The 19094-nt window shown below is 35.9% G+C and overlaps 2 protein-coding genes across 6 annotated transcripts; both read right to left on the bottom strand.

The window, feature by feature from the left end:
* Positions 1-2355: 2355 nt before the first annotated feature.
* Positions 2356-11757, bottom strand: LOC18588324 (PHD finger protein ALFIN-LIKE 4). 3 transcript variants are annotated; one of them, XM_088809494.1, is made up of 10 exons: positions 11349-11757; positions 10476-10511; positions 10264-10342; positions 10077-10131; positions 9857-9973; positions 8792-8956; positions 7900-8140; positions 4266-4494; positions 3569-3704; positions 2356-2866 (listed from the first exon to the last, which is right to left on the bottom strand). In XM_088809494.1, exons 1-10 carry the CDS (start codon positions 11584-11586, stop codon positions 2603-2605), a joined length of 1560 nt encoding a protein of 519 aa, XP_088665620.1. In that variant the 5' UTR covers positions 11587-11757; the 3' UTR covers positions 2356-2602. The 3 variants fall into 3 exon arrangements, with proteins under 3 accessions (XP_088665620.1, XP_007012715.2, XP_007012714.2); XM_007012653.3 differs by lacking the exons at positions 7900-8140; positions 8792-8956; positions 9857-9973; ... (2 more) ...; positions 10476-10511; positions 11349-11757 and adding exons at positions 5241-5273; positions 5433-6349 and having other exon boundaries at positions 2356-2827; XM_007012652.3 differs by lacking the exons at positions 7900-8140; positions 8792-8956; positions 9857-9973; ... (2 more) ...; positions 10476-10511; positions 11349-11757 and adding exons at positions 5241-5273; positions 5433-6341.
* Positions 11758-13999: 2242 nt separating this feature from the next.
* On the bottom strand, positions 14000-18993 carry LOC18588323 (nuclear transcription factor Y subunit A-3-like). 3 transcript variants are annotated; one of them, XM_007012641.3, is made up of 6 exons: positions 18796-18993; positions 16298-16693; positions 15518-15630; positions 15372-15443; positions 14847-15014; positions 14000-14584 (listed from the first exon to the last, which is right to left on the bottom strand). In XM_007012641.3, exons 2-6 carry the CDS (start codon positions 16599-16601, stop codon positions 14213-14215), a joined length of 1029 nt encoding a protein of 342 aa, XP_007012703.1. In that variant the 5' UTR covers positions 16602-16693; positions 18796-18993; the 3' UTR covers positions 14000-14212. The 3 variants fall into 3 exon arrangements, with proteins under 3 accessions (XP_007012703.1, XP_007012705.1, XP_088666325.1); XM_007012643.3 differs by having other exon boundaries at positions 16298-16690; XM_088810199.1 differs by lacking the exon at positions 18796-18993 and adding an exon at positions 18140-18559.
* Between the last annotated feature and the right edge of the window lie 101 nt (positions 18994-19094).

The raw sequence follows: 19094 nt of genomic DNA, 5'->3' as shown, positions 1-19094 counted from the left end.
TGGGTCAAACGTTTGTGTTTTGGAATTTTTGTGGTGGGACCCTCGGAAGCTTCTGTTCTGTGAGGCGTTGACGCTGGTTTGAAAAACACAGTGCATTATACAATACCAAAGCTTATTACTCTATTGAGGTTTTGGAATTTTTCCATGTTTTAAACTTTTTTTTTTTCTTCTCATTTGAAGGTTCACACTTAAACTAATTAAAAAGGAAGTCAAGAATTGTGATAGTTCATTATTAATTAATAATTCTTCAGTTTTAGGAATTGGAATATAGAGGTAGGAATACGAGGCTCTTGCCTACTCCTTCCTAAATGGGAATACCTATTCGGATATGGAATGCCATTGGTGTCCATATTAAATTGGAAAGCTGATGCATTCCATTTCCATTTCAAATTTCACATGATCTTTACCCGCTGAAGCTAGCCCATCTTATTAGTAAGCTTGGACAAACAAGGAAAGGCTGAGCTCATCTGATTGGGCTGCTAAATTATAGTCTGGCAAAGGAGCCACGGACGTTGCCCACATTGGCATCAGGAAGTTGGGAACTAATCTCAAGTCTCAAATACTCAGATATAAGATGCAGTAAATAAATCAGAAAATTCGCTAAGATAAGATTATGGAAAACTATTTTCTTTGCCTTTGGGATCCTTGAGTGCCAGGATATTGAGTATCGTCAATTTATGAGTTTCTATTGAAAATTGGGAATATGGAGGGTGCCTTGTCTCTATAGGGTTACTTCTTTATCCACTCACAGTATTATGGAATGGATTAGTAAATGATGTTGTATTAGTATTTTCAACTGTAACAAGAGGGTCAAAAGGAGTGACTTGATCATCTCAGAAGAAGTGATTTTTAAAATTCAATTTAATGAAGATAAGATTGGACTGATGTTCGATAAAGATAGAAATAAAGAGGAAGGGTACTGCTTGATGCCATGAGAATTGAATGAAAAAATATTAAAACAAACAAAAATTAATGGTTTACTTTGAAAAATAAGGAAACAACGAGTTAAAAAAAAATAAAGAAATTTTGAAGAGATTAAGAAGAACAAGAAGTCGAGCAATGATTTCAACTTTGATCTCATGAGAAATTAAAAATATGAAACATGTTTTGTTTTTTTCAAAATTAGATAAGTATGTACAATTATATTATACAGGATATGTACATGTGTACATACACATGTAGGGTTCATAGGACTAGGTTATTCCTAATTTCCATCATCATCAACAGCCTTCTTCCTGTGTGGTTGAGTTGCGGCGCAACAATAATTTTTGAAACAAGGAAGTGCTTAGTTGGATGGGCAAATGCAGGAGTCGCCATTGCAAGGAAACAAGGAATTGAATTTCTAATGGAAAAGCAAGGAAGAGAGGCATGTGAAGAATTTAAGAATGAGAACTGGTGAGTTTGAGAAAGGGAATAGCAGGCCATGATTATTATTATTATTATCTTGAATTTGGATGAGGAGAATTCAAATTTTATTTTTTAAATAAAACAATTATGTATTAATCAATGAATTCGAATCCGAATCATTAGTGTTTGTAACAGTGAGTGAAGTAAGATTAATTTCTAAGTGGGAGAGAAAGGGCTGAGTCCACAGTCAAGTCCTACATGAAATTAAGTGAGCCACATGTATGGTCACAAAGCAATTTCGGGTACTAGTTTGTAGTGGGATCGAAAAGGTGATAAACGGGAGTGGAAAGGTCAAAAAGGACAAGAATTATTTTCTCATTAATGGGAAAAAAAAATAGAAAACATCCACCTCTAATGTCCTTTCTATCTTTCCCCTTTTTATTTTTCTCTGAGATAAGGCATTCTTTCAGTCTTTCCAATAATTTTCTGTGCGATTTAATGTTGGGGAGACATGAAAGAAAACTTCATCAATAATCTATGACATTGACGATTGACTTTGTGGTAAACCCAACTCACATGTCAACGACAGCTTTAACTTCAGCCGTCATATAATGTATGATATCATATTCATGAGACACACCAACAAACCTCCCATCCCCATTCGGGACATGGCTGCCAAATACTAACCACAGATGAAGCACTTCAGTTCATACTTCATAGTAATACCAACCATTAACCAACACTACCGAAAAGTTACTGGTGACTGAGCCTCCAGGAATATTGATAGGCAGGACTTAGTTTAGTTCACCCAATTGTGTCCTGATTCAGTTCTCTTCCAATCTCAATGATGGTGGGGTAAGATTTCAGGTTCAAAATTTGCCAAAGCTCCAAAAGAAGAGTGGAAAGAGGAATGTAACTACAGTTGGACTTCAATCAAACGTCTGCAACCAGACCCTCCGCAAATATAGCAAAAAGAAACAACACATTCTATGCAGTATGTAGCCAACAGAACAGGGAAAAAAGATTTCCTACACCGGAAATATTATATATCCCAATTCTGGAATCAAATAGAATAAAAGTTCAGCACCTGAAAACTCTATCAATCCTAATATATCCACCTGAAAGTCCCCTAGAAAAGTACTTGATACATAAGCAGGCCAACTTGGCCCAGCACAGAAAATCTGACCACCTAAACAGTTGGCTGCCAAGAGCATGGGAGAATTACATGAGGGGAAAACTCAGCATCTCCTTAATGTCAAGGTCGTGCTCTCTTGTTGCTGCAAGAGGGGCACTTGTACTGCTTGATGTGCTCAGCCCTGGCAGGGGTGATCTTTACACATTTGCCATGAAACCACTTTTCACATATGTCACAACAAATCCAGAACTCATCTGAAGCATAGTTCTCTCCACATGCACCACACAAGGTTTCCCCATGCTCCTCTTCATCTTCCTCATCCAATCCCTCTTCCTCATCCTTGGCCTGCAGGCTCTTTGAATATTTAGCAGATTCAGAGCCTCTCTGAATTTATATTCATTGCCAAATTAAAACAGAGGAAATTAACATGTACATCATTGCACATAAATGGAAACAAATATAAACAACACTGAAACAATTAAAAGAATCACACATGCAATTGATACTAAATTGATAGTGCTACCCTTGGCTTAGCTCTTGACCCATATACCCAATTGAATCAGTAAGTTACTTTTCTTGATCAAAACAGTACTACCACCACAAAAAGGAAATCTGAAACAAGGCTAATATAAAAAAATCATAGACAGTCATGAGAATCCAGGTTCAGGAATTCTAAATTGATGCAACAAAGAATGATGATGACACCTCATGTAGATAGATCCACAAAAAAGCACGGTACAGAACAAAAAGATGTGCACCCAAAACAGCCTTGACATGCTGAATAAGTATCGACATTACCAATGGACAATTGACAGAAGATTACAGGCCATAATTACCTTTAAAATTACATAATTTGGTTTATGAGAATGTTCAGCTGAGTTTGGCGCAAAAAAGGAAAGAGAAAAAGGAAGGTTCAGCAAATTATAAATCAAGGGATAGAACAAATAAGTTCTAGATATCCCAATAACCTAAATTCAGACTTTATAGCATACCCACATCACTTCTGGACTTTGACATTATTATTAACCAATATCCATACTTTACTCCAGCTACCAGGAAAATTTTAAGCATTAATGCCCCTCTTACCGGTTTTAAGCTTGACTTGGATTTGTTGCTGCTGTGATTTGAAACTGATGACTTCTCCTTTGCCTGTTTCTTGGCACTTCCGGTGACAATTTCAAATATTGTTGGGAGATCATTTATCATAGTGAAGAGACGTTTCCTGCATCAAAGTTTGCATATGTTTGCAAATAAGTCCTTCAATCAACCACCATTACAAGCACAAGAATATCCAGCAAACTGATATACACTACAAAAATGAAGAAATTATTCCTTATAATGAAATATTCCATTCAATCTTTTTCTTCTAATTTGTTTATATTAATAATATTTTATGTAGAAATATTCCACTCAATTTTTAAATATCTGTCCCCAAGCTACATGTCCAGCATTAACTCAGATGTCCTTGACTAAACCTGCAGCACCCAGGGTCAAAGATGTGAACAACATGCTTACATGCACTTATAGCCAGTAAAAGGTTTAAATACTTGTTCCACATGACATGTTTCACATGAAGAAGCCTGAGAAAGACATAATGGCTACATGAAATTTTTTTCATGTACCCATTTCCTAATATTATTACTTTTTCTACCACCAATGCTTACAGTTAGAGCAAAGTCTATTATGTATGCAGTCCACCATACATCAATATTGCCTCCCATCTGTATTCAAAAGGGAAAGAAAAATGCAACATAATGCAGCAGGTAAGGGAAAAAAATTATACCTGTCAGCCTTATCAAAACCAAACCTAGCACCAAAATAGAAAGCCACCGCTAATAACCATGCATCACTGTGAACAGCAACAAGTGACAACCAGTCCTTTTCTTGCATCCCATCTCTAGCAAAGTTAATACCTAATGCAGGCTCTGGGAGCTCTGGAGGCACTTCCTCAGCAGGCAAATTAACTTCCCAATGTTCATCAGGGAATCCATACAAGCAAAGATTCTCCTTCTCTAAAATAAATGTTGATCAATTAAAATTCAAGTAGACATAATAGGTTTGGCAAATTACTTACGACATAATACCTGAACAAGAAACAAGCCTTCAAGAATAGGCAACAACTTATAAATAATTTGCATATATTACATAGTTAGTATAGGTTGTAGTACCTACAGAAACAAATAAGGATATTTTCGCTACGTATAACTATGAAGGCACCTTAAAGACAAGACTCCAGATAACCAAACAAATGGAATATCATTCTAAACATGCTTTGGAGATTAAGAAGGTTATAGTACAAATCCCTGTTTCAATCAAAACTGAAAAAAATTGAGGAAAATGCAAAAGAAGCAACAAGGTTAAACACAAATTTATTCGAACACCTCAAGAGTTTGGCAACAAGTTCAAAATACGCATTTAAACTTAAAACATACAAATAATTATCCAGAGACAAGCTCAGTCAACTTGCATCTCACATTTTTAACAAGTCATCTACTTATTTCATTGCCGACAACCCAAAGTACCTCTCTAAATGAACTAAAGATACAGCATTGCTTTGTCAAAAGGCAAGCAACAGATAACTTCAAATTCTAGAATACTGTAATCATATGGGAAAGGAAAGAAGTCAATTTGAGCAACTTCTGAATTACTACGTCCAAGAATCATAACGTAACAACTCAAGTTTTGAATGTGCGATATTTCTCAGAATACAAGCAAAATTGCGAGAGAGAGAGAGAGAGAGAGAGACAGAAGCCCTAACCAGGATCGCACTGCTCATAAAATTCTCCAACATCTGCGACAACAAAAGAAAAACAAAGAAGCCAAAATTGAAAATTAGAATGCGGAGCTAAACCATGTAAAAAGTAACCCTAAGAAACTCAAAGGCACTACTCGGTTCGTACTATGAATAAATTTGAGGGGAAAAAAAGAAGAGAGAAGAGAAAAGAGAGACCAGTGGTTAAGGCTTTGATCATGCCGGCCCGACGGCCTTTGAAATCCCTAAAGACCTCCTCTACTGTTCTCAGGTTGTACTGAGTTCCTCCGTCCATTTCCGAACACTTCACTCCACTGAGAAAAGAGAAGGCAGGTATGGGGAGGCAAAAGGAAAGAAGAACCAAGAAACAGAGAGAAAAAGAAGAAGGATAAAATCGGAAATCTATAGTGTGCTCGACTTGGTATATCCAACAAGAAACATTTCAGCACCAGAAGAAGGGACACAGAAAAAGAATACTACTATCAGTGTATTTGTTTAAATTAATAATAATTGTTATTCCCCAAAATGGAGATTTTTCCTAATGTTTTTTTCTCTCTGAGATTGGGATTAGGGGTGATGCCTAGGTCTGACATGGATGATAGGGACCGTATAAGCCACGCGGCGTAAACCATATGGTTGCAAGCTCGCCACGTAGCGGGAGTTACTGTTGCTGCGGGGGGTATAATGCGGATTTGAAACCGATTTCGGAGCTGGAATTTTGGGTAAGGTTAGGGTTCCGAGATGGGGTGAGCCGCGGGTGGTTGTTTTCTCCTGGAATGTAGATACAAAGATTGTCCAGTTCCAATGTCCACCGTTTTCATTTCTTGGGTTTATCGAGAAAAATATGAGATAATTCGATAAGATTTACATTCAGATGTGACGAGAAAGGGGATTTGCAAATTGCAACTAATCACAATCACACGGCAGGACGATGATGGTCCGTCGCCGTACACGTGTCCCACAATTTGTCTTGAATCTTGATCCCTTCCTCTGCAGCCTAGAGGTAAAATCAGCGCTCCATGCCACTGGAAAGATTCATTGTTAAGCCTGAATCGAACCAAAGGGACAGAGTTTTTAAGCCTGAACACCCTCAGCTCCGGTTTAGCCTCTTGCTGCGTCCATTTTATTGATGGGAGGAGAATGATGCCCCTACCACTACCCACAGACGTTAATTTAAGTGGCCCACGTCGAGGAAAGCTTTCTTTCGCTGTCAAAAGGTCCCGTCGGGGTGGACCTTGTTTGAACTTTAACCTTACAGTAAACATCCTTTTTGAGTGCGATCTTCATCAAAGGTCATGATCGGAGGTCCGGTTGACAAATTGGGGTTTAGGGTGACAAAACAATGACAGGTGTTTGCTGCTTCAGTTATATCTCAATTCCAATATCTAGGCCTAACTCTTGTAGTTTCTTCCAAATGAATTGAATCCTCATCTCAATTCATACGACTAAATTTTGTACATCTTACAAAAGTAGAAGAAGAGGTTTCTAGTTTCGACCACATTCCATATAAAGACTTACCAACCGTCCAAAACTACCATTAAGACAATAGAAGAGTTCAAAAAAAAAAAAAAAAACGTAACTTGTCAAACAAATGCTGGAACGTCTACTGTCCCATGGGAAAATAGAGATACAAACAGTTCAGGAAATCAGCACCAACCATACATCTGCATTTCTTTTTTTCAAGAGACTTCTTATTTCATACAATGAGAACCAGTCAGAATTAAAATGGTATTTTGTGTGTTTGTCAAAGTCATACGGTATACTAAAGTGGCATCCAGCTTCCTTTTCTCTATCCTTTTGATCAGCTTATGTTTGTATGCTGGCAAAAAACTCTTGGAGAGAATGATCAAGGGAAGCAGGCTGCAGGTTATAGAGAGCTTCTAACAGCTGCAGCTTCAAAAGAAAAGGCACAAAGTTTGAGATCCAGGGTGTGAGCCAAACAATTAATTCTCAAAAGCTACATGCCAGCCAGTCACCTCCTCTCGAAATCTGAAAACAGCATCAGGCATCCATCAATAAGAGGGAAAAAAAAGAAAAAGGCCCAGGAGTAGGGTGCAACAAAGTGGAAAGTGGTGAGAGTAATTGCATATTATTGGCAGTTGCGACTACTATGCAAGCAAGAAGACAGGAAAACTGAGAGAGAACAGAAAGCACGAAGCCCAGTTTCGTGGGTGTGTTATTCCCTAGCACCATAATGGCGATACTTATTACCTTTTCGAAACAACTTTCATGACTGACCACCAGATGGACTTTGGAATAGGCTTGACGAAGATTTGGCAGGATTATCCAGCCTAGGTTGGTTTGTTTCTTAGTTGGGCTTCGCCCACCACATGCACCAAAAATAAAGGCATTTAAAGGTTTGGTGCAAAAATATTCCAGTTTAATACTCCAGTCAAATATAATATTAAACAATGTAGCCCTGCTGTCATGACATTAGAAGCTTCCAACAATAGACTATCAACAAGATGCAGATACCAGGTTGCATACAAGGTGCTTCTAGGGTTGGGGAAAAAGCAGGGATTTGGGAAAAAAAATTAAATGCCAACCATTAATTTCAACCTAAGCAGGCAAATTTATAACATGAGATAGACAAAAATCCAGAGGCCAAAAACTAATCCTATCAAATATCATCTGGTAACAATTTCATCGGGGAAAGGTGAATTACCATAGCCATTTGGTGATTCATTTTGCTTTTTCTCTGGCACATGTTGTTCAAAGAACTGCTGAATTGTTCTCCAGTAGTGGTCACCACCAGCTAACCAAGTGTCCATGTGCATGCCAGTAGGGAATTCTACAAAGAGGCATTGCCTGTTATGAGCTGCTGCTTTAGCATACAGCATTTGCATGTGGGATGAGGGAACCATCTCGTCTTGCAAACCAGAAAGAAAAAGGATAGGCTGCTTGACCTGCAGATGTTAAGTTCAAAATTACAAAGGATGTATGAACTAGTGAAGTGACAGAGGCTTAGAGTGCACACACAAACACATACATAAGCAATGACAAAGGAAAAAAGGCAGAAAAAGCATCATCACCATGTATTCCTAGTTAAGAAATTGCAAAACCAAATGTAGAAATTAATAAATGTTATTTTGCCAGAATGGAACATGTGTAGATTTCAATTTGGTAAATATTAAAATGGAAATAGGTTCACATTGTATCTGCAGTAATTTTCTCTTAAGCATCCAATCTAAAATCAATTGGCAATGGAAAAAGAGGCCCAACCCAAAGTGCAAAAATTGAGTAACAAACAACTTTATCCCAATTCCATATCAAAAACCCACTTACCTGAAAAAGCTTAGGGCCCAAGAATTGATTGTAATCAGATCTATAAATGTCTAAACAGTTGCTTACCAAACTAAGAAACTCATTTCCCTTCACAATTCACATAAAAAATTCTTATTGAAGGTGCATGCTCATATCAAAAACTACTTTACATACCCAGGACCATGAGACATTGACAGCTAACAGCTATTAAGGGATGTTTCATTCATTGATCTACATGTCGACAATGGAGTCTAAAAGAGTCAGGAAGTTAAGTTAAAGTTACATGTAACTACCTGGCCAATGATATCAATGGTGCTCCATGGAGAGCGGACAAGAAAATTAAGAATTTTAGGACCTTTTGTACCAGGGCCTCCAATAAACCACTTCAGGAAAGGCAATAATACTCCAGCCATGTCCAAAATGGATGTGAAAGTGTTTTCCAGTATCAGTGCAGCAACCTGCAATTTTAAAGGCAAGCCAAGAAATGATATGCCGAATATGACCTCAAAAGGATAAAAGGATTATTTAGTGCAAAAATATCGAAACTACTGTAGGTATGTCTTGCCAGAAACATATATAATGATTGTAAAAATCCCTCTATCATCCGTCAGAAGATCATAGCAACTATAAGAGAATAAATAGAACAAAATAGAGCAACCTGATCAAAGCAACAATGGAAGAAACTCATTCAATATAGAGTAATAGTAACCAACTTGGGATGATAACTGCCCAAATAAATGCAAATTAAAAGCCAACTAAATTGAACAATGATGACACCTAGAAGTGGACTAAACACCTCTGTAACCACATCTACATTGCCCAAAAATATGAAAAATCCTGTTCAACGTGTATGCTCCATTGAGAAAATTTATGTGCTCTGGTCAAGCTACATTAGGTTGTCAACACTATACTAATTCTCAAATCCCAGCTATGTGGGTTGTTAATATTACCAGAATTTATTTCATTAGCACATTTCCAGTTTTCCCATTATCCTTTCAGCTTTAGACTAGATCATATTTCTCTGCCTCATGAAGGTAGAGACAAATCTTTGGCGCAAGACACAATTAATCCAACAACCCCAATCAAACCTCACATTTTACAAGTATGATGTGCTAAATATAGTTAAAATCTTGGCATGCTATTGATGTAATCATGTCATGTCATGTCATGTTAAAGCAGACATCACCAGAGTTTAGCCAGGCAACAATCCAACAAGTATAACATGTTCAACCGGTATGCTGCTCTGGTATACAGTATGAGTTTGAGCCACATGACTGTCATATACTGGTTTCTGATTCTAAATCTCTCTAGTCTCAAGAGAAAGAAATGTAATCAAAATAATCACTAAAAAGGGATACCTTATCAGGATTGTTTTTAGTGAGTACAGCTCCAACAGCACCCCCAAGTGATCTTCCAAAGACTATTATTCTATCTGTGTCAATATCAGTCCGCTGAGAGAGATGATCCAATGCAGCCTAAATGGGAAAAAAACAGGAAAAGAAAGTAATGGTTAAGACACTATTTTGTTAAGGAAGTAGCTTTTTAAATCTAGAATACAACAACTGACAAAATAGCAACCTGAGCATCATTTATAATTCCATGCTGAGAAGGATAACCATCACTTGCTCCATAACTGTTTTTATCAATCACATGTTAAGTTCATAAATTAGTTTAGCGGTATGCTAAGTGTAATAAAGATTATGATGGCCATAACATAGGAAAGTTTAAACAGAGAAGCATCACATTAGACATTGAGGACACACACCCTCGATATGAAAGCATGAAGACATTGCAGTGTAACCTCTGTAACATTATGCGAACCATTTCCAGACGATGAGCAATATCTGCAGATCAGTGGTCAAGGCTGCCCAAGGTCCATGGATTTCACAAAAAGAAAATGTTTTGTCAACTGAATTCACTAAACTGTGAAAGAGTAAGAATTATAATACAAAAATACTAATGATGATGAAAGGATACTTCCAGCATTCTCTTGGAAAAACAGGATGGTTGGACCTGCAAAACCAGTGGCACTACTTTTTAAGCGGAGAAAGAGTATTACAATCTTAATCACAAAATACCAATGTACATGTGTGACAATATTACAAGCCCACATCTTAGCTTATGCATATGCCAAGCGTTCACATGAATGCCTAGTGTATGCTGCTGTTTTCATTTTCCATTTTCCAGCCAACTATTTACTTGTCTTTCTCCGACACTTTCAATGCCTTACAATAACCAGCCAAGTTCCTAACCCAAAACAAATTAAAACAGACACGATGAACATTTTTAGAGAAACACAACAGTTATGCATGCATATATCAATCTTATCAAATTGAACAAAAAGCATGTTATCAATCATAAACAAAACCCACTAACTGATATCTATCAAATAAATCACATCTTTCCCATAATTTTGCAGCTACTTTTAGATCACAGTAACCACCACCATACATTCAATCTCAACAATTAGTTCAGCTCTCAGTTAGTTCAAATACACCCTTAGCATTTACATTTGTTTCCATAATCTTACATTCAAAGTTCAAACAAAGCAAAAAAGATAGATAAAGACAAATTATACATTCTAATTGTCAATTGAAGATAACATTCCAAAAACAAAATTAAAAATGCAACAAAATTCTTCCAAAACCGAAATCAACCTAAAAATAGCATTCAACCAAAAACATTCTTAACCCAGCAAAAAAATCACTAGCTCAAAAAATTCAAACCGAAAACCAAACCCTAATTCCCTCCCAAAAAAAAAAGCACAAGCGCAATTCCTATAATTCATTCAAAAGTATAACAAAAACTAAATAAAACGCTAAAAAAAGGCGGATCAGGAGTGACAATGACCTCGACAGTCAGGCAAGAGCTTGATGAACCAAGCATGCAGTCGGACTCCATCGGAGGATCGGAGCCAAACGTCCTCGTAGATGAGTCGGAGCCGGGCCGGTGTTATCGGGTAAGACTTGGTTAGACCCGGTAAAACCGGAACGTAAACGAGCTTCTCCTGAAACGCCACCAGCAACGCCATCCCCGCCACCACTATCCCTCCCACTCCGTACAACAACAAGCTCATGTACGACACCATTTTCTTCTTCTTCTTCTTCTTCCTCTTTTCTCGTTGTCGTACTCGTAGCTTTTTTTTTTTTCTTTGCTTAAGCCCTTTCTTTGTTTTTGGGTTTCTGCTTCTCGGGATACTGTTTTTTATGTGGAGTTTCCTGGTTGGTTGGTTTAATTTTCTTTCATTTATTGAATTTCCAGATAATTTTGTTTGCTTTGGAGGGGTGATTGGGTCCCCTCAGCAGGGACATTGGCCACTCCGGTTTAGGTTAGTTACCATGGAGACTTTTATACATTTTCATTTAACTTTTTCATTTATAAAATTAGTTGGGCTCCTTTAATTTTAAGGGAGATGATTTTTATTTATGTCTCCCCTTTTAACCTGTCCAATTAATTTTTCCATTTATGAAATTTAATTGGCCTCTGGTTTGATTCTTTTATTTTACGTTATGTTTTTCAAAGGAGAAATGAATAATTTTATATAATCATAATCTCTATAAATTAATATCCTTAAAATCATGAAAATTTATTAATTAATTAAGATATTTATTTAATCGATAAATTAATCATTTATTAATTTTTATATTAATTTATAAAAATATTTTTATTTTTTTAAAACATTGAACTTAATAGATATATTGTATATTATAATTATACGAATATCACCTAGTCACCGAATTATAATATATTATTATTATTATATGTATTTATTTAATCAAAACAAATTCATGAATGTAATTAATTTTATTAAATTAAAATATGAATCTATTCCTTTTTGCAACAAACTAAAATTGTATTCAATGTTCACCTAATTAATATACTTCATAAACATTAAGTCAAATAAACACATCTATAAAAAGAACATACAATATTACAAACGATAAAACTAAATATAATGGAACATATAGTGTCAAAAATGATAAAACTAAATATAATGGCTTCTCATATAAAATATGTAAAGAAATCAATAATGACAAGTGAAATGCGTAAAGTATTATGTAAATATAATATAAAAAATCCAAATTGCACTCAAAAACAATTATAATAGTTAGTGTAAGAAAAGTTTAACTTGCAAGTGATCTAGATGACAATATCAAATACAATTAAGAGGTCATTAGAATATATATCAGCCAACATTAAAAAATGTGATGCTAAATGATACAAAGCTGCAAAATTTCTAGAGCTAGAAAAAGTTTTCTATGAGTGGCTTGTTCAATACCAAAAAAAGTCAGAGACGAGATTTAAGGAGACATCAATTTCAAGAAAAACAAATAATATTGGAGTCAAGTCCTCCTAATTGAGTCACGTATGTATTTAATTTTGATGTATAAAGAGGTTATTAATTTATATATCAAATGGGATTATGTGTTTTTTTTTAAATATATTATCTTATAAATTTAACAAATTATATAATTTACTGCATTGATCTCAAATCGAGATCGATCAAAATATTATTTAATCAAGATTATTAATTTATAAAGATTTTATTATATATATATATACTTATAATAAGGTAAGACTGTAATAAACCTCAATTGAATGATTCAATATTTGAGTATTCTATAATAAACAAAAAAAGGCTGTAAAGGAAGAAAGCATTGACCTTACAATGCATTTTCACAGTTGGTCCAATTTTCTTCTTTACTACTAAATAATACACTGTATGATGTTCAACATATTTTCATCCTTCAGCACCCAGGCATATTGCATAGTTGAGACACACTCAAATCTTTATTCCATAAATAAAATAAAAGAATCAATCATGAGCTAAGCAGACAACAACAATAGTTTAGTAAATTATGCCAATATTTGTATAAGTTGATGGAATATCATACTAAAATTTATGTCTTCTTTTTTTTTTTTTTTGTAACTAAAGAAGTATCATACATTTTAGTGTATGTTTAGGGTATAAATTATCCTTGTCAGCGCCCAATTAGATCTCTTTGGAATAATTACACAAGCCTCTACCCAACTTTTGGGTAGAGAATAATCTCATAGAAAAACCATGTTCTTAATCTTTCTTTATTTTGTAAGCACCCTGTTCTTAATTCTTCTTTATTAGGTAAGTTTTCCATTGCCATGCAATTGCAAGGTAAGATTCCCTAATACATTTTTTTAGTTTTTCCTTTTTGCTAACTTCAATTCTTACATCCATGGAACAGGAATTGGGTTGGAACTCTCAAACAAGAACGTGCTGTCCCTGCCCTAGGGTCCAAAATGCAAGGTAGGACATTGTTTGTTTGCTAGGGGAAAGCTGAAATGGGCAATGGGTGATGGGTGATGGGTGATGGGTGATGGGTCAACTACAGCACGAACCCTAGTGCTTCACAGGTCACACAATCATGTTAGGTCTCATCTGGAAAAGGATGGAATTCACTCATTTGCTTACCAATGATCTGAAATTATGCAAAGATTTTGCATTGTTAACATAAAAACAATCATTAAAGGTAAAAACCAAGTCAAGGATCATCGAAATAAAATTCCAAGCCAAACTCTTTTCAACAAAGCTGTCATTCCTAGAATGTAAAAGCAAGAGGCAGAACCGTACAAGAGATCTTAGGACAGTTTACAGTCTCTCTCAGACACTTTTCACAACATGCATGAAAGATAATTTGATAAAGCCAAGGATGAGTTGCCGTCTTCGCTGCCCCTTCTCACCGGACAATCGAAGCGCAGTGTTGTATTCCATTGCACATACTACCACTATTTCGCATGTGGCTGCCCACATGAGGAGAGATGTCTGAGAATCTGTGTTCTGGCTGCTGGAAATTGCCATCACTGTTGGAGACACTTGTGATGTCAGAGCAGCTTGTACTTGAACCAACGTATTCTGCTGTGTGTGAGCAACGGCTCTCAAATTCTGATCTACTATTCTTTTGGTCTGAGCAGCTGGTATCAGAGATGCAATGGGAACTTGTGTTGAACGTTGGATCACACTGTTGGAGCTTCTTGGTGGGAAGAAATCGTCCACCAGATCCCCTAACCCTATTCAGTGCATGAAGATGCCGAGATTCATGAAGGTATGGCTGCATTTGATTCAAACCAAGGCAGATGAGTGGATTTAAGCTGTTACTATCAACCATGAAAAAGCACAGCAGAATTATTGATGCAGTACGCCTATTAGTAATTCAAAATTGATACATAACGGATGCTTTTCTCAATGCTGTACCGATGTCCTTTGGTCACAAACATTGCAATAAGTTGGTCAATATTTTCCAGAATATATACTCCGTGGCACCAAATGTAGCACAGGGAGTACAAACAAATGCCCAAATGAATTCTGTATACCTTTCGAGCTTTGACAAGTTTGTTTTGTGCCTCAAGCTTCGCACGGTATTGCCTCCTCCTAAGAATCCCATGATATTGTTTAGCATTGACATAAATGGGCCCATCTTCGTCAAGATCAAGAGGCAGAGGAATTCGTGTCGGTGCACTTCCTGCCACCTGGGGCTGAATCTGGTCAAGGTGGAATCATAGTTAAACATATAAACAACAATGTTCACAGGAAAGATTATATGGTAAACAAGGTGAAACCTAGACCAATACTAGAGGGGAATGGTGGTGGGGGTAGAAAAAAATTAGAGCTTCATACCCACACCTAAGAAATATTAAATAGTAGTGAAACAGCATATTGCAAGAAGTCCTATAAAGCAATTAAGAAGCAATCTTGAACAGAAAAAGTGATTACTAATGTGTCAATAATTCATAGCCAACAAAATATTCACCCTAACATCTAACTTCACCCTGATAATACTAACTAATAACTACTGCAGATCAATGGCAAGCTATAATAACTCAGTCCAGAGATCTTACGATAGCCTGTTGCCCATAAGGAGTAAATAGTCCACCAAAGTAAGCATCAGCATAAGGATTTCGAGCATAAGCCTGAAACGAGAAGAGAAAATATTAATTTAAAACAGAACCAACAAACTGAACTTAATAATGACTGCTAAACATACCATTGAATGGTTATAATTTGGATGAGACGGGCTGAACACAGTGTTTGGATTGTTAAGCAAGAAAACTGGCTTCATTTGACCCTCAATGTCCTTCCCACAACTTTCATCCTGACCTGATGCATGAGAAAACAATTACAATATCAGACAAACATTGTCAACCTGTTAAGCTTGACAACAAGCTTCCCTCTTCAGTAACCCAATCAAAAACTATAGCAAAACACATTAAATTTCTAGACCACCACAAACAAGATTTGTAGCAACATCACACAAGCAGTCACCTGCCATCTCAACAACAAGATTTTTATTTGCTATACTTGCAAGAACTAACTATAAGAATTAGGACGTTGCTAAAAGATGGAAGATGAGATTTTCAGTTTAGAACAGATAAAATAGCACAGACAGACAATTTTAAATCAAACATAGGAATGGAAAAACAAATTCTACCAAAAGGTCATATTTTCTCTAGCTAATCACTAGCAATTCAGTTAAAGTCAAATTGAAGCACATGTAAACCTAGTAGAGATATTTGTTGTGTATTTAGAGTGGTAATAGTCCCCACAGCATTTGATGATTAACTTCATCACCAATAATTCTTCCTTCTTCCCACTTCAACCTCCACCCCCTTAAAAACGAAAAAAGTTCAAATGAAAAAACATCACAGTAAAACAAAATTGCAGCCATTAACTACATCTACCTAGCAAGAAAAGTGGTGAAAAAAGGGAGAAAAATAATACAGAAGTGAAAATTCCCAAATAAATCACACATCTGAAACATCGATACCAGATTCAGATGAATTGCATTGAGAGTTAGTCACTCCTATGACACCCACTTCATGATGAGATTGACCGATTGCTTGAGCTGATGATGATTCCTGGTCTGGTAGTTGAAGACCTAAATGCTTTGCATTATGATACAGTTGGGAGGGAGTTTCCACTTTCAAGGTTATATTCTGGGGTAAAGTCTGTGCAATTTGCTGTTCATTTGAATTCCACCATGGTGGGCAACTAACAGATAAATGGGATAGCGAATGAACAGAACTTTCATCAATATTTTTCTTTGGCAAGTTTTGAACCCGAATGGCCATCTAATTCATCAATTGTGCCTTGAATTTTGATGCAAAACCCAGAAGATCCTTATCAACAAATAGATTCTTTTCTCTCACTCCAAGATTAACTACTAAAAGTGGAAAAAAGATATAATGAGCTGTGGATGTCTAAGTTATACTCAAAATATGAATGTAAGCAACATTATTTGCAATCAACTCAAGCTCAGCACATCTAAATTAATGTCAAAAACAAGAGAACTAGTAAGGCTAAAATTTGCTACTCTAAAGAAAATGGAAGCAGCATCAACTCAACCATAAATGAACAAATGGAACAAAGCTACAGAAAGATGACATGCCCTATAATTGCATGTAAATTGCATAATGAGACTTCAATCAAACAAACTCTAACTGTACCACATGAACCAAAATCAGAAGCTAGATTCTCAATTTAATATTGGACGACTAATTAAAATTTGACTAAAACACACAGACAAGAACAACAACAATGCGAAAGATGGTTGATGAGGTGTTCCTTTGCTGCAGTCATATTTTCCAAAACCACCAAAATTTTGAGGCAAGAAAAATGCTCTTATATGTCGATGCAGTTAGTGGTTCAAGTTTCATTTAGTGATAAGAGTAACCAAGTGCACTAATCCATCTGGGGAGGGTAAATTAAAGAGGAATTCAATTGGCAATCATGAAGAACTTGTAATTTCTAATTGAAAGGTAATAGTTTAGAAGCTTATTTCAATCATCAAGAACTCATTCAAGAGTCAATATTAAATACATAAAACTCACAAGGGATTCCAAGAAAGCATTTATGAATGTAACCAAAAAAGTTAAAATCAAAAGAAAAGCGTGTATTTACAAATTCTAAAATAGGAGAGAGGAAAACAAACAGAAAAGAGGAAGAAACAGAAGAAGAACATAAAGGCTGTTGGCAAGCACATTTAACAATAATAGCGCAAGGAATAGTTCCTTATCCAAATTCCATGGAAAATGATGTTCAGAACCCAGATTCAGTAACATATTCTAGATCTATTCAGCAATTCAGACATATCTAGACATCGTCATCATTACATGTCAATTTTCAAAAAGCAAATGAAGCAGGTCGAGCAGTCACTAGGCATGCTCAGAAAGTCAACCCTGTAAAACTAATAGCAGTTTTGCTCTGCATGCAACAAGATGTTGTGAAAAACCAGATGATATGCAAACAGTTTTGGTGCTGGGCCTCAAAAGATTGACTGTCCACAACCAGAACAGAAAAGCTTATAATGATTTTCCATGAATAAGGTAGCAAAGTGACAACAAATTCATATGAGAATTTTTTTTTTTGAAAAAAAACCCTAGTTCTAGAGGAAAGTAAAGCTACATTTCATAGATATACAGACTAAGGGGCTTTCTCGTGACATGCAGCAAAAATCAACACAAGAACCATAACAGATTTGAGAGCTTAAGAGGGAAAACAAACCAATCAACAAGATAAAGAGGAAACTTAGACCAGAAAGCTATCCAAAAAATAGCGTTTCAATATCAGTAACTCTTGTGAACCAAAAAAACAAATCTCTGTAACTTACAGAATCCCAGTGCCTACAACAGCATAGCCAATCTTAGCTGAATAAACTCCAAATTCACCCAGAAACTTATGGTGATTGAGAAACAGAAGCAGCAGCAGCAGCAGAAGAAGAAGAAAAAGAGACCAACAAATTTTCCTTCTAAGAGCAAGAGAGAAAAGGGCCGGGATATAAAATCTATTCTGTACGGTCAAAATTTTCTGTACGGACAAGATAAAGCTTAAAAGCCTTACCTAAAGTATATCAAGTAGAAACACAATGCACCCCAAATAGAAAAAGAAAAGAAAAAAAAAAAAGACAAAAACGTGAAACAACAGTATCAACCACTAGACCAAGAACAACAACTTTCCCAACTTCTACAATAAGAAGAACAACAACTTCATCATCATCATCATCATCATCATAACCAACATGCATTCAAGAAAAAAGAAAAACAGCAAATAAAACAAAACCCCACTGATAAGGCAGATTATAAAAGTACAAGCAGATTAAAAAAGGAAAGAAAGTAAAAAGGAAAGAATAGAGAAAAGAAAGGAGAGGAAATGAGGCAAAGAAAAAAAAAAAGCACTAGTTAGGTTATGCAAAGATAGGATAAGCTTGAATCAAATAAACAAAAGATAGTGAAAGAAAGAAAGGGAAGATGGATAGAAAAGAAAGACCTATGGGATCTGATGAGGCATGAAGAAGAAGCAAAGAATTGTTCTGTTGGAAAGAACTTAGGCATGTCCCCTCCCTTGAAACTCTCCCACCACTCTTCTCTCTCTTTAAATTTATTTTTATCTCTTTTTTTTCCTCCTAGATTTTCTAGAAATGCCAAAACACAAAAAGGACAAACATGTTATTATTCCACCCACCACCATTAAAATCCATGACCAACAGCTTCCTTCTCCAACTATGGTTAGAGTTTCTTTTTCTTTTTTTTTTCTTTTTTGAGTTTATGTCTATGTCTTTGTGGGGA

The sequence above is a fragment of the Theobroma cacao genome, chromosome 9 (assembly GCF_053813885.1).
Source record: "Theobroma cacao isolate CCN51 chromosome 9, ASM5381388v1, whole genome shotgun sequence".
NCBI classification, from domain to species: Eukaryota; Viridiplantae; Streptophyta; class Magnoliopsida; order Malvales; family Malvaceae; genus Theobroma; species Theobroma cacao.
This window is presented reverse-complemented; position numbering and strand designations above follow the sequence as displayed.

Bases quoted from the DNA above. Each gene is read 5' to 3' on its own strand.
- LOC18588324 (XM_088809494.1), bottom strand. From the start codon at position 11,586: ATGGTGTCGTACATGAGCTTGTTGTTGTACGGAGTGGGAGGGATAGTG. The intron at 10,512-11,348 runs GTCATTGTCACT...CTGGTTTTGCAG, and splicing joins GCTCTTGCCTGACTGTCGAG to GTCCAACCATCCTGTTTTTC. The intron at 2,867-3,568 runs GTAAGAGGGGCA...ATATAAATTCAG, and splicing joins CCAAGTCAAGCTTAAAACCG to AGAGGCTCTGAATCTGCTAA.
- LOC18588323 (XM_007012641.3), bottom strand. From the start codon at position 16,601: ATGGCCATTCGGGTTCAAAACTTGCCAAAGAAAAATATTGATGAAAGT. The intron at 15,444-15,517 runs GTATGTTTAGCA...TTCTCGTTTCAG, and splicing joins CAAATTATAACCATTCAATG to GCTTATGCTCGAAATCCTTA. The intron at 15,015-15,371 runs GTAAGATCTCTG...CACCTTGACCAG, and splicing joins CTTATGGGCAACAGGCTATC to ATTCAGCCCCAGGTGGCAGG.